The 13,651-nt window shown below is 35.5% G+C and overlaps 1 protein-coding gene across 1 annotated transcript in view; it reads right to left on the bottom strand.

Annotated features, from left to right (window-relative positions):
• The window catches only part of KPNA3 (karyopherin subunit alpha 3), a 105,364-nt gene that overhangs the window by 49,056 nt on the left and 42,657 nt on the right, over positions 1-13,651 (bottom strand). The window contains 1 exon segment of the mRNA XM_042965365.1: positions 1,164-1,208. Coding sequence (XP_042821299.1) covers positions 1,164-1,208 — 45 coding nt within the window.

Here is a 13,651-nt window from a genome sequence, read left to right as displayed (position 1 = left end):
AGACAGAGCATGAACGGGGGAGGGGCAGAGAGAGAGAGGGAGACCCAGAATCAGAAGCAAGCTCCAGGCTCTGAGCCATCAGCCCAGAGCCCAACGCGGGGCTCGAACTCGCAGACCGCGAGATCGTGACCTGAGCCGAAGTCGGAGGCTTAACCGACTGAGCCACCCAGGCGCCTCGGGGTCTATTTAGTTTTAGTGACTGGGAGAGTGTTACTCTCAGAATCAAGACCTTCCTTCTCTTTAAAACTGAAAAATTTTAAGATGATAATTTTAATTTAGGAATTTCAGGAGTGAAGAAAAGGATCTAACCTAAAACAAACACAAAGATTTGAATATAAGTTCCAAAATATATTTTTTTTAAATGTACACATAATATAGAGAACTAGTTATGTATATATTTTTTTACGTTTTTATTTTATTTATTTATTTCGAGACAGAGATGGCACAAGTGGGGGAGGGGCAGAGAGAGAGAGAGAGAGAGAGAGAGAGAGAGAGAGAGAGAGAGAGAGGGAATCCCAAGCAGGCTCCTCATTGTCAGCACAGTATCCAATGCGGGGCTCATACTCATGATCCTGAGCCAAAACCAAGAGTTAGATGCTTAACCAACTAACCTACCTAGGCGCCCAATTATGTGTATTTTCTTGATTGGCAACTGAAATATTTGCTTCAAATAAAATGTGCTTGCATGAAAACACAGTATCATAAAGGTAACTCTAAAGTCCTCCAAAAAAAATAGATGAAAATACAATATAGTTTAACAGCAGTTGCATTTAATTGGTAAGATATAAGGTTATTCTACTTTTATTTTTCTAAAGAATCTTGAACAAGTGTGTTTAACTTTTATACAAAGAAGGTGGAGGAATCCTGTCTGGCACATAGCCTAAAAAAAAGAGGGTATTAAGGAAAAACCCACAAGAGTGTCTAATTTCATCAGATGTGACAATTTCAATGTTGGTATTAAAGTACTTCACACAGTACATAGCACCTCAATAAATGAAAGCTTTCAATATATACCATTATAAACTATTTAATGATGTATATGCTGTATGGTTTAGGGTTGATCACTAATTTGCACAGTATTTTCATTATTCAAGTCATACAGAATTTAAAAAATCAGAAAAATCTCCTATTTACTTTCTGTTTCTGTTACTTTACTTTCTTACCTTTCGCAGTTCAACCGTCACTTCATTTCGGTGTCTTCGCATTGTCTAAAAAGAAAAATAAAGAATATATAAGTACCTAAATATTGACACTGCTAGTAGATACGTTAAGGTCTTAGGCATTTAATATTTAAAAAATTTTTAGAAGTAATTGCTCTTTAAGGGTTAAGGATTGGTCAGTTTTAGACTCTGAATGAACTATAGGAGGTTAAAAAGCCAAAACTCCTGTCTATTTTACTGGATATCTGTTGGTTAATTTGGGGGGGAACATGAGGTGGGGCTTGGCTGCCTAGAATCCATTCCCCTTTCCTAACTGCACCCAGGTTTCTCTGTGGAATTATATATCCTCTGCTGTAGACTGCCCTGATGGAACTGCCTATTAAAGTATCTCACTCTGTCCTCGTTTTGAATAGGGCATGAGACCAAAACCATGCCAGCAGAACTCTCTCCCTCATAACTCTGAACCCTGAGCAAAGTGGAAAGGAAAAAAAAAAGAGTAGGTTCTATTCCCAGTTCTCAGGTGTTGCTACTCATTCTATGAACTACCCATATGTTTCCAAAAAACTGTTTTTCCTTAAATCAGCCAGAGTTGGTTTTTGTTGTTTACAACCAATGAAATCTATCTCAAATGATTCATGTTTTAAAAAAGTAAAGAACTCATTGTCATGGCCTTAAAACCACATGAAAAGGAAAATAAATTTGGGATAGATATTTTGTATCAAAAGGCAAACAAGTATCCTTTTTTTTTTTTTAATGTTTATTTGTTTTGAGAGAGAGAGCACACAGACAGGAGAAGGGCAGAGAAAAAGGGAGAGAGAATCCCAAGCAGGCTCCATGCTGACATGGGGCTCAATCTCAGAACCATGAGGTCATGACCTGAGACGAAATCAAGAATCGGAACGGATTGAGCCACCCAGGTGCCCCCAAAGAAGTATCCTTCGAAGTTTACTGAGAGGCTCCATCAGCCATGTCTTATCAGGAATGACTGAAATGATTAGATATCCCCTCTCTCCCTTGATACGCTGATACAATGAATTATTTTATTACATATGTAAGTATGTAAAATCCTTACAGTTTTGGAATAAAGGCTACATAAAGGTTACATGGTCATGGTATATTATTATTTTAATATATTGCCAGACTCAGTATACTACTATTTTATTTGATAATTCTTTTGTATGGTATCACTGTCAAGTTTTCTTAAATTGCAGTGATAAATTCTCCTTTGGGGAGAAACCCCATGAAAATCAAATTATAAAGTTTGCTAAATATACCGAAATATTAATCTAAACTTATGCTTAAATATAGATATATATTAAATGTAAACAAAACTGCCAAACAAAATTCAAATTAGTAGCATTCATTTAATGTAATGAAATGATGCACTGATAAAATTATTATCACTATTAGGGTTCAACAGTAGAAAGACAGCCTTGAATCTAATTCTATACTATGTTTCTGTGTTTTGACTTTAATACTATTAATACAGAGACTGCTTAATACACAGACTGCTTCATATATTCATCATAAAGAATGGTAATAAATGTTGAGCAATCTTCAAATACTAATATTAATTTGATAACTCTAAATTGTCTTGATTCACTGAAGATTAGAACTATACTGCTGTTAAAATTTATTTGCCCACATGAATATCTAATTCAACTGTTACTGGAACTGAGAAGAAAAAAATATCTTTTTTTTTTTTTTAATTGGTTTCAGGAGTAGAATTTAGTGCTTATCACAAGTGCCCGCCTTAATGCCCATCACCCAATTAGCCTACTTCCCCCTACCTACCTCCTCTCCAGCAACCCTTGGTTTGTTGTCTATAATTAAGAATGTCTATGGTTTGCCTCCCTGTTTTTATCTTATTTTATTAGAAAAAAATATTTTAATTGCAATAACAACTACACTTGTTTATGAACTGTTATGATAGGAATACAACAAAAAAGATCCAGGCAACATATCCCTTAAAAAATACGATCAAGTTAATGCTATATTGTAATTCACATCAAAATACTTCAGGATCCATAGGAGTAGTGAGTCAACTTCTGAAGTTCCCTAAATTAAGAATCCACACTTCACAGTGGGTTAGCTAGCATTTAAAGCACCCATATCAGAAGTTAGCTCCCAGTTAATAAGTGCTTCGAATACCAACATCTGAATTTAGGGAGTGGTTTGTTAATTAGTATAAAAGAGATATTGGAAATAGCATTTTATTGCCAAAATGGAATTGTTCAAGATATACAGACTGGTTAGGAATGTTGTGTAGGTGCCTTGATTCTTACTTGTTTGCAGTTTAAGAATCTGGAAAGCCCTGCAGTCTGTCTTCAGAGAGGTTTTTGAATCCCTTTGATCCTATATCCCACACCTTCTAGGAGGATTTTGTCACCTAACCCTAATCAGTTCTTTATGGTGTATGCTTAAAGATGGAAGTTTTACTGCAAGGTGGTAACTGCTTGCTAATATGTGTTTGTGTAAGTGGCAGAATTCTAAAGCTTGTTTTATTATAATGTAACACACTGGTAGTAAAATTTCTAAGGAAAATACATACATTATCTCACCTATCTCTAATAGTTAAATGCCTCCTACTCATCCAAAAGAACCATATGTATGTAAAATAGCCAAATGGCTTAGGTCAGTTAGCCACAGGTACTGACTACTATGTACACGATGAAAGTACCATTGAGTTAGTCATGACTTGTTCTGTTCTCTGAATTACAGAAGAGGCTCCACTTTGGGCCTCTTTCTTTCATTCTTCTGAAGCTGATGGCATCTACTCTCATGTCTTCAATTTCTGTTTGATGACCACTCTCAAAATATCTATCTTTAGCTCAACCCTCTTGCCTGAGCTCCAATCTGTAAGAGTAATATTCACTCACTCAACAAAAATTTACTGAATTCATCTAAAATGCACCAGGCAATATGCCTGCAACCAGGACAAGTACAGAATTTACAGTCTAGTACAGTGGTCAGCAAACTAGAGCCTATGGCCCAAATCTGATTGCTGTCTGTTTTTTTGTAGGGCCCAACAGGAATGTTTTTATACTTTTAAGTGGTTATATCATAAATGATACTAAGTATCCACATAATATCCTTATTTTTTTATTTTTAAATTTTTTGTAATGTTTATTTACTTTTGAGAGAGAACGAGAGACAGAGTATGAGCAGGGGCAGAGAGAGGGAGACACAGAATCCAAAGCAGATTCCAGGCTCTGAGCTGTCAGCACAGACCCCAACACGGGGCTCGAGCCCACGGACCCTGAGATCATGACCTGAGCCAAAGTCAGATGTTTGACCAACTGAGCCACCCAGGTGCCCCGTAATATCCTTTTTTTTTTTTGTCTCTTGGCTCCCAAAACCTTCAATATTTACCATCTGTCTGTCCTTTTAAGAAAAAGTTTGTCGTAACAGAAATCCATGGGGGAGGGGAAGGAAAAAAAAAAAAAAAAGAGGTTAGAGTGGGAGAGAGCCAAAGCATAAGAGACTGTTAAAAACTGAGAACAAACTGAGGGTTGATGGGGGGTGGGAGGGAGGGCAGGGTGGGTGATGGGTATTGAGGAGGGCACCTTTTGGGATGAGCACTAGGTGTTGTATGGAAACCAATTTGACAGTAAATTTCATACATTAAAAAATAAAAAAATTAATAAATAAATAAAAAATAAAATAAAAAAAATAAAAAATAAAAAAAAAATAAAAAAAAAGAAAAAGTTTGTGAACAGTTGATCTAGTAAAAAACATAGGATTAATAAGCAGTAATACAAATGTGTTAAATGTTAAGATAGGAAAGTAAATAAAGTTCTATATCAGAAGGAGACATATCAGAGAATCAGGAAAAAGCTCCCTGAAGAAATTAAATATGTCTGTATGTGTGTTTGGGGGTAGAGGATAGATTGTTGCAAGGCCTCACATCCAGGATGCTTACAAATATCATAATAGCTGGTCCCTCTTGTCCCTTTACTCCTCACCTCTCAAAAAAATACCTTCCCCCTAAAAAATTACTCTTCCATGAATATTCCCAATATTAGGAAAAAGTACCATCATCCAAACAGTTGTAAGAACCCCTATCTTGGGAGATCATCCATGTCTTCGCAGTCCCTCACTCTTTGTTATCCAACAAGTCACCAAAATAGGATTCAAACCTTCTAGCTCCACTGCCATTATCCTAGACTAAGCCACTATCATCTCACCTGGTTCACCACAACAGCTAGTGTACTTGTGTTGTCCTTCTCTTGAATAAAACTTCTCAGTGAAGTTTTTAATCACCTGCCATCTCCCACCTCACACAAAAAAGGGAAAAATGTTACCGGGACAGCCAAACCAAAATCCCAAGGACAAAATCTACAAAATTGGGTGACAGGGTATCCCCTTGAATTCTCAAATACAAGCAGGATCTGGTTAAATCACCAACTATAGGACTCACATGGTATCAGCATATAAATAGAAGGAAACAGAAGGATAGAAGTAATATAATAGGGTAAATGAAGGACTTGAAGCCAGAAAAACCCCAAATCACAAATCACTAGAGTCTAGAAAGGCAATTTGAGAACAGCTACAAGTGGAAAAGATCTTTTGTATATACCAATACTATAAAGTAGGAAAAGTAAGGCTCTAGATTCAAAAACTAAGGACTGAAATCCCCCTTCTTGGGCGAAGCCCTAAACTGAAAAGAATTTCTGGGAGCAGAATACCAAGTGAGCAGCACAGGCACAATGAAGCAAAGAAAAGGAGGGTCCAGATATAAGTGGGTTAATGAAACAGTCAGATCTCAGAACACAGGAAGCCAAATACTTCTTATCATTTCATAAAAATCAACAGAGGAAGGGGTATAGATAGGGCGGTAAAGGAGACAAACTATCCTGACCAACCTCTTGCTCCAAAAAGTTCAGGAAAGCCTATTATAAAATGAACAACAGAAAAGGATTGGGGTCAAATCCCATGTCGTAAGAAATGGGAAAATAAGGAGCAGAATGTTGACACTAGAAGCTTGCTACCAAAAAGCCATACCTATAAAACATAAAAATTATATCCAAGATAATGTGAAATAACATTTTATATCAGAATTAGAAAAACTTAGAAATCAGGAAACAATTTGAAATAAAAGAAATAAATTATTTCAGAAAGGAAACCTAACCAAGAATAATCATGAGATTCAATACACAATAGATAATGCTTAAGAGATAAAGAATGTGCAAATAAAATTTTAAATCAAAAAGAAATGAAGGTGAGGGGTGTGTGGCTGGCTCAGTTGGTAGAGCATATGACGCTTGATCTTGAGGTTGAAATTTCGATCCCCACATCGGGTGTAGAGATTGCTTAAAAATAAAATCTTTAAAAAAAAAAACACCAGAAATGAAGGGGAAAATTATTAGAATGAAAGTGACAATAAAGTTAAGCAAAGATCCTAAATACACATAAGGAGTCTTCAAAGAAGAAGACCAAAGCAATGAAATACAGCAAATATTAAAAACTATAATTAAAGGGACGCCTGGATGGCTCAGTCAGTTAAGCATCCGACTTCAGCTCAGGTCATAATCTCAGGGTCCGTGGATTCGAGCCCCGTGTCGGGCTCTGTGCTGACAGCTCAGAGCTTACTTCGAATTCTGTGTCTCCCTCTCTCTCTGCCTGTCTCCTGCTCATGCTCTCTCTGTCTCAAAAACAAACATTAAAAAAAAAAAAAAAACTATAAAGAGAAAAAAGTCCTGCAACTAGAAGTCTTGAAATTAAATATTGAAAGAGTACACCAATGCCTGGGAAATCAACTGAGAAAAACCAATACTAAGATATATTACAAAAACAAATGGATTTCCAAAAAGGAAAAAGAAAGAAAGAAAGAAAGAAAGAAAGAAAGAAAGAAAGAAAGAAAGGAAGGAAGGAAGGAAGGAAAAATGCCTCTGGGCATTAGACCAAAAAAATCTAGCGATTTATAAGGTAGGTCTAATAAATCAGTTCAATAAGGTCACAGAATACAACATAAAAACACAAAAATCAATTGTATGTCTATATACTAGGAATGAACACATGGGCACCAAAATTAAAAATACACCCAGTATCCTTTATAATCTCTCAAAAAATACTTAAGTATAAACCTAACGATACATGTATAGGACATACATGTGGAAAGCTACACAACACTGATGAAGGAATTCAAAGATCTAAAACAATAGAGATACATATTGTATTCATGGATTAGTAGACTCAACTTGGTAAACACGTCAATTCTCCCCACAATAACATACAGATTTAACCCAATTCCGCTCAAAATCTCAGCAACATTCTTTGTAGATACAGAAAACAGTGTTCTAAAATTTATATAGAAAGGCAAAGTAATATGAAGAGCTAAAACAATTTTTAAATTTTTTTTAGTGTTTATTTTATTTTTGAGACCAAGAGAGACAGAGCATGAGTGGGGGAGGGGCAGGGGGAGAGAGAGAGAGAGAGATACAGAATCCAAAGCAGGCTCCAGGCTCTAAGCTGTCAGCACACAGCCTGACACGGGGCTCGAACTTGTCAACCATGAGACCATAACGTGAGCTGAAGTCGGATGCTCATCCAACTGAACCACCCAGGCACTCGAAACAATTTTTAAAAAGAAGAAAGTGGAAGGGACCAGTCTATCCAATTTCAAGATTACACAGCTATAGTAAACACTGTGTGATACTGGTGGATCAATGGAACAGGATTAAAAACAAAAACAAAATAGACCTATACAAATATGCTCAAACTGATTTTTGACAAAGGGTAAAAGTAATTCAGTAAAGGAAAGATAGACTTTTCAACAAATGGTGCTGGAACAGGTAGACACTGCTAGACAAAATGTATTAATCTCAACTTAAGTCACATATACTACACAAAAATTAATATAAAATGAGATCACATTTAAGTGCAAAACTATAAAGCTGTTAGAAAAAAATCTCTGGGATCTAGAGCAAGGCAAAGAGTTCTTAAACTTGACCTTAAAAGCATGATGCATAAAGAAATAACTGGTAAACTGGACCTCATCAAAATTAAAAAAATGTTGCTCTGAGAAAGCCCCCATGTGAAGGGGATAAAAAGCTATAGACTGGGAAAAAAAATTTGCAAACAACATATCTAATAAAGAGCTAATATCTAGAATATATAGAGAATTCTCAAAGCTAATTAGACAATCAATTAAATTAGAAAATGGGCAAAAGAAATGAAGAGACATTTTATCAAAGAGGATATACAGATGGCCAAGAAGCACAAGAAAAGATGTTCAATGTCATTTGCCATTAGGGGAATGCAAATTAAAACCACAATGAGATATTACTATACATCTATCAGAACAGCTAAAATAAACAACTGTGACAACACCAAATGTTAGTGAGTATGTGGAAAAACTCATACATTGCTAGTGGAATCGTAAAATGGTACAGCTATTAGGAAAACAGTTTCTTAAAAAACTAAACATGAAAATACCACAGTACACAGCAACTGCACTTCTAGATATTTCTCCCAGAGAAATGAAAACTTATGTTCACAAAAAAATCTGTAAATAAATATTTACAACAGTCTTATTCATAAAAAACCCAAACCTGGAAACACCCCAGGTATCCTTCATATAGTTTATATGGAGTTTTGGTTATATAGTTTAACCACACTACATATCATGTAGTATTACCAAACGGTAAAAAGAAATGAACTATTGAGACAAACAACTTGAACGAATCTCCAGGGAATTATGCTAAGAGAAAAAAAAAAGCTAATCCAAAAGGTTACATACCATATGATTCCATTTATATAACATTCTTGAAGTAACAAAATTACAGAAAAGGAGATTAGTGGTTGCCAGGGATTAAGGGTGGGGGGCAGGGATGGGAAGGAGGGAGAATGGCTACTAATTGGCAACAAGAGAGAGCCTTGTGATAGAAATGTTTTATATTTTCACTGTATAAATATCAACATTTTACTATAATGTTACAAGATGTTATCACTGGGGGAAACTGGGTACAGGGTACATAGGTATTTCTCTGTATTATGTTCTACAATTGCATGTGAAGCTACAACTATCTCAAAATAATGGCCAATTTTTAAAAACTTTTTTAAAAAGGACACACTTGACATCAGATGCTGAGGAAAAGGGAAAGAGGTCACAACCAATGTCAATAATGCACATAATAGGGAATCAACAGATAACTGTAACTTAAAAGGGGGGGGGAGCTAAATGATGCTAACCACTGTAACAAATATACAAACTTTCCAAAATTCCAAAAAGTAAACTAAAAAATTGTAAATAAAACAGATCACATATAAGTATTTTACACAAAAACAAATGGGAATAGGGAGGAAATAGGGTAAAGAGCTCAAGGAAACGAGGCTCCCCTTTGTCTTCACAAGCATATGAAAATGAATCACACACATGTATGAGAAAATTAAACTTCAAAAGAAAAGCAATTCCTAAAAATAAAAGATTAAAAAAATTAATGAACCTAAATATGTATCCACACGGCGACACAGTTACACTATCCCACATAACTTTTCAAGACAGTAATTTGTATATGCGCAGTAAACCCTAAAGACGAGGTAAGCACAAAGAAAACTCTACACTTTTTTCAGCAATTCTACTACTGGTTATCGTCTTGAGATTATTCTTACCCTGTTGTGTATGTATCTGGAATAAAGGAAATGAGTAATAATGTGATATTCTAATTCTACCATCCCAGGTATCAAAGGAATTTCAACCTGGGACAAAGGAGTCAAAGTTACATGATAGATGAGGCTTAGTAAAACCCTACCTACTTGAGTTGGAAATACCAATATATGCAGAAAAATCTTTTTAAAAACATTCCTCAGTGTGTCCACTTAAAATTCCTAAATCTGTCAAAAACACTCAGGAGTCACCTTGAAGGGGCTCCAATGGGTCAAAGATGGCCAATGAAAGTACTAATAAAAATAATAATTATAATGAACAGAAACATACACATGATTCAATTCATGACTTCAGAATATGAAAGAAAAACTAATTGGTCATCACTGGAAGGTGCTAATGAACCACCTCATTGTTCTGAAAACTGATAAATGGAAAGAATCAAGCACTCGTTTTGCCTTTACCTAAACAAATTTTATCATGGGGGTAACCTAAGTGAGGGGAAGCTTCTGTTGAAAATATTATTCCAACTAATGAAGAAGAAAGGACAGAATTAGAGTATCACCACTTACAACTCCTAGTAAATAATAAATTTAGGGAATGTTCCTCAGTGGCTGTCAGCATTACAGAGAGAGACATCACACACTAAGCGCAGTCCTGATGGAAGAGAAAACCATCACATAGGATGTACTCTTGTCCCCTCTGCCTAAAATAACCTGACCCTGATAAAGCCTTCAGATTCAACTATTAATTTATAGGAAATACAGAGGACAGATAAACATGTTAAATGACACCGTAAGAGGCAAAAAAAAAAAAAAAAAAAAAAGATAGTGAAATTAAAAAGACTTCAAACTTAATCACAGTAAGGTTACAGACCTTTATCTGGATGCTAATCCAAACTGTTCAAAAATATGTAACATTTGAGATAATTGGAAATTTAAACACTGACTGGATACTCTGATACTTTTAAAGGAGTTACTGTTAGGGTCAGGTGTGTGTGAGACGGGGGGGGGGGGGGGGGGGGGGGGAAATGAGAGAAATGTGGTAACTGTATTTATTTTAAATAGCATACATCTTTCTTAGTTAACAAAATACGTCAGGGTGCCTGGGTGGCTCAGTTGGTTAAGCGTCCAACTCTTGGTTTCAGCTCAGGTCATGATCTCACCGTTTTGTGAGTTTGAGCCCCAGGTTGGGCTCCACAGGGACACTGTGGAGCCAGCTTGGAATTGTGTGCCTCCCCCTCTCCCTGCCCCTCCCCCACTCGCACTGTTTTTCTCACAATAAATAAACTTAAAAAAAAATATGTCACTTCTGGAACACCCCGTGCTTTTGAGAGGTCATCTGTTTCATTAAACTGGACTCCAGCTATAGCAGAAAAAAATACTTTTTTAATGCATTGTTAGACTCATGTAAGTAATAAGGGGATAGAGGAGCCAGTGAAGTTAAACCTATGGGGGAAGTCAAGTCATCAAAGGTAAATGTGTGAAAGGCAAAGTACGAGGCTAATAATCTATTTCACACTAGGAACTGAAACTAAGTGCAGACTCTGATCCGGGGTTAGAAAACTAAACTTATTTAGCCAGAATGCTCAAGATGGCCAAAATGAACTGTTTATCAACAGATGCAAACCTTCTCTGTCGAAAAGCAGTTCCATCAGGTTCTCAGGATTAAGTAAACGCCATCAAATATATAAGGAAATAAATAACTTTAAAGAGAGTCAGAACTAGAGTCAATGACCACAGTTAAAAACAAAGGCCCACCTTCCTTGGAATTAGAATACTAGAATTAATGTATGAAATATAAAATAACTTCAACAAATATTCAAGGAAAGGAAAAATGCAATGAAAATTATCAGCAAGCAAGAAATGATCAGAAATGAGATTTGAAAAAAAAATACAGAAGTTTGAGATATGAATAATAATTGTTGAAATACAGTATGATAACCAAAATTAAGGTATCAACAAATGGGTTTTAGAGTAGATCTGATACAGTTTAACACAGATACAGTGAGCTGGAAGGCAAGCCAAAAAAAATGATCAATTATGAAATGTAAGAAGCACAAATTTTATAATTACAGAAGAAAAGGGTAAGCAACATAGAGAATATAGTAAGAAGTTACAAAACAACGTTTATTTGGGTTCCACAAAGATAAGAGGCATTGTGCAGAAGCAGTATCTGAAGCGATACTGGTTGAGAACCTTCCAGAATTGATGAAAAACACCGAACCACGCATTTAAGAAGCCAAACAAACTGTAAGCAGAAAAATAAAAAGAAATCACAGTAGAAATGCAGGACACAAAAGGAAAAAACAGAAAGTAAAGAAATCCTCAAAACAGAAAAAAAAAAAAAAAGAAAGAAAAAGAAAAACAAAGAAATCCTGAAAACAGCCAGAGAAAAACAGACTATGTTTAAAACACAACAGACTGAAAACTGACTTAAAAAAAAAAATTCTCTATTGATTTTATTTGCTACAGGTGAGCCCTTATAGAAATGGTTACATTTTACAGGTCTGTAATTTTATAATGAAATTATAAAGTACACAGTTTTTAATTTTTATTTTTTAAACAGCATATCCCATATTTTTCCTTCATAAAGCTTCTCAGTCATAGGAACAATTTCAGAATCACTTTAATAAAAAACACTCAATGGTTTTGACTGTATTTGCATAATTGTCACTTTACTAAAAAATTCTGCTTTGTCAAAACACAGGTCCTGTGTTGTATTGTTGACATGCAATTTCAAGTGGTTCTAGGGCCATGAAAAGTCTATGTTGGGGTGCCTGGCTACCTCATTCAGTGAGTTCGAGTCCCATATTGAGTTGTGGAGATTACTTAAAAATAAAACCTTAAATTAAAAAAAAAAAGAACCTAAGTCAACCCCAGGTTAAGAATCTATAATAATAAATAAATAATTGATGTGAGAAACAAAAGCAAAAGAAAAAAATCAAATTTCCTTGCTACTTACAGCCCAATGACAAGTCTTTGAAACAGGCAAAGTGACATTCCTCTAGGAACTCAACTGCCTCAGTGTTAATACTTTACTAAGGGGCAAAAGGCAATCTTAGCTTAACATTATCCCCAGCTCCAGGATCCTGCAAGTCTACTTTAACATGTAAAAATTCCTTTGGAAACTTCCTCTACCTCCCGAATATGTATTAGCAATCATCCTCCAAGTACATGGCTCACTAATACATATCTGAAGGGTCTCATTCCTGAGTTTTTACTAAACAGTAATAAATGACCTTTTTCTAACAATAGCTAGCCCCTTCAAGGTCCTGGAAACCTTGCTTCCAAATTCCTTAGAAACTTAACGCTATGTCAACCCCCTTCCCAACTTGAAAGTATGTAATCAGTCACCCCTCAACCCCAGTGCAGCTCTTTCTGCCCATGGGTCTTGTCTCTATGCTTTAATAAAACCACCTTTTTGCACTGAAGATGTCTCAAGAATTCTTCCTTGACCATTTGCTTTGAACCCAAGCATTTCCACATCAATGATTTCAGAAAAGGGCAGGATTTGCAGTGATGGAAGTGTTTTACAACTGGATTGAGGAGATGGTTGCACAACTGTAAAAATTTTTTATCAAACTTTACACTAACAGGTGAATTGATGATATATAAACAATGCCTCAATAAACCTGTTTTTTTTTTTTAATCCTCTATAATATGGATATTTATATATTGTTCCCTGGGCTACAAACTGTTTTTCTATACATACCAACTGAAACAAATGTATATTTTACTTGAGGAAAAGGAGGTAGGAGACTGTATAAGGATACAAAATTGCCTTCTCAAGAGGTGATAGAGCTAGAAAACTAGAAAACTATAGCTCTGGAACAAAAACAATCAAACAAAAAGCCCAAAAAGCAAAACCAAAACAAAGCCTAAAG

The sequence above is a fragment of the Panthera tigris genome, chromosome A1 (genome assembly GCF_018350195.1).
Source record: "Panthera tigris isolate Pti1 chromosome A1, P.tigris_Pti1_mat1.1, whole genome shotgun sequence".
NCBI lineage: Eukaryota > Metazoa > Chordata > Mammalia > Carnivora > Felidae > Panthera > Panthera tigris.
The sequence above is the reverse complement of the archived record's forward strand: the minus strand, read 5'-3'. Positions and strand labels throughout refer to the sequence as shown.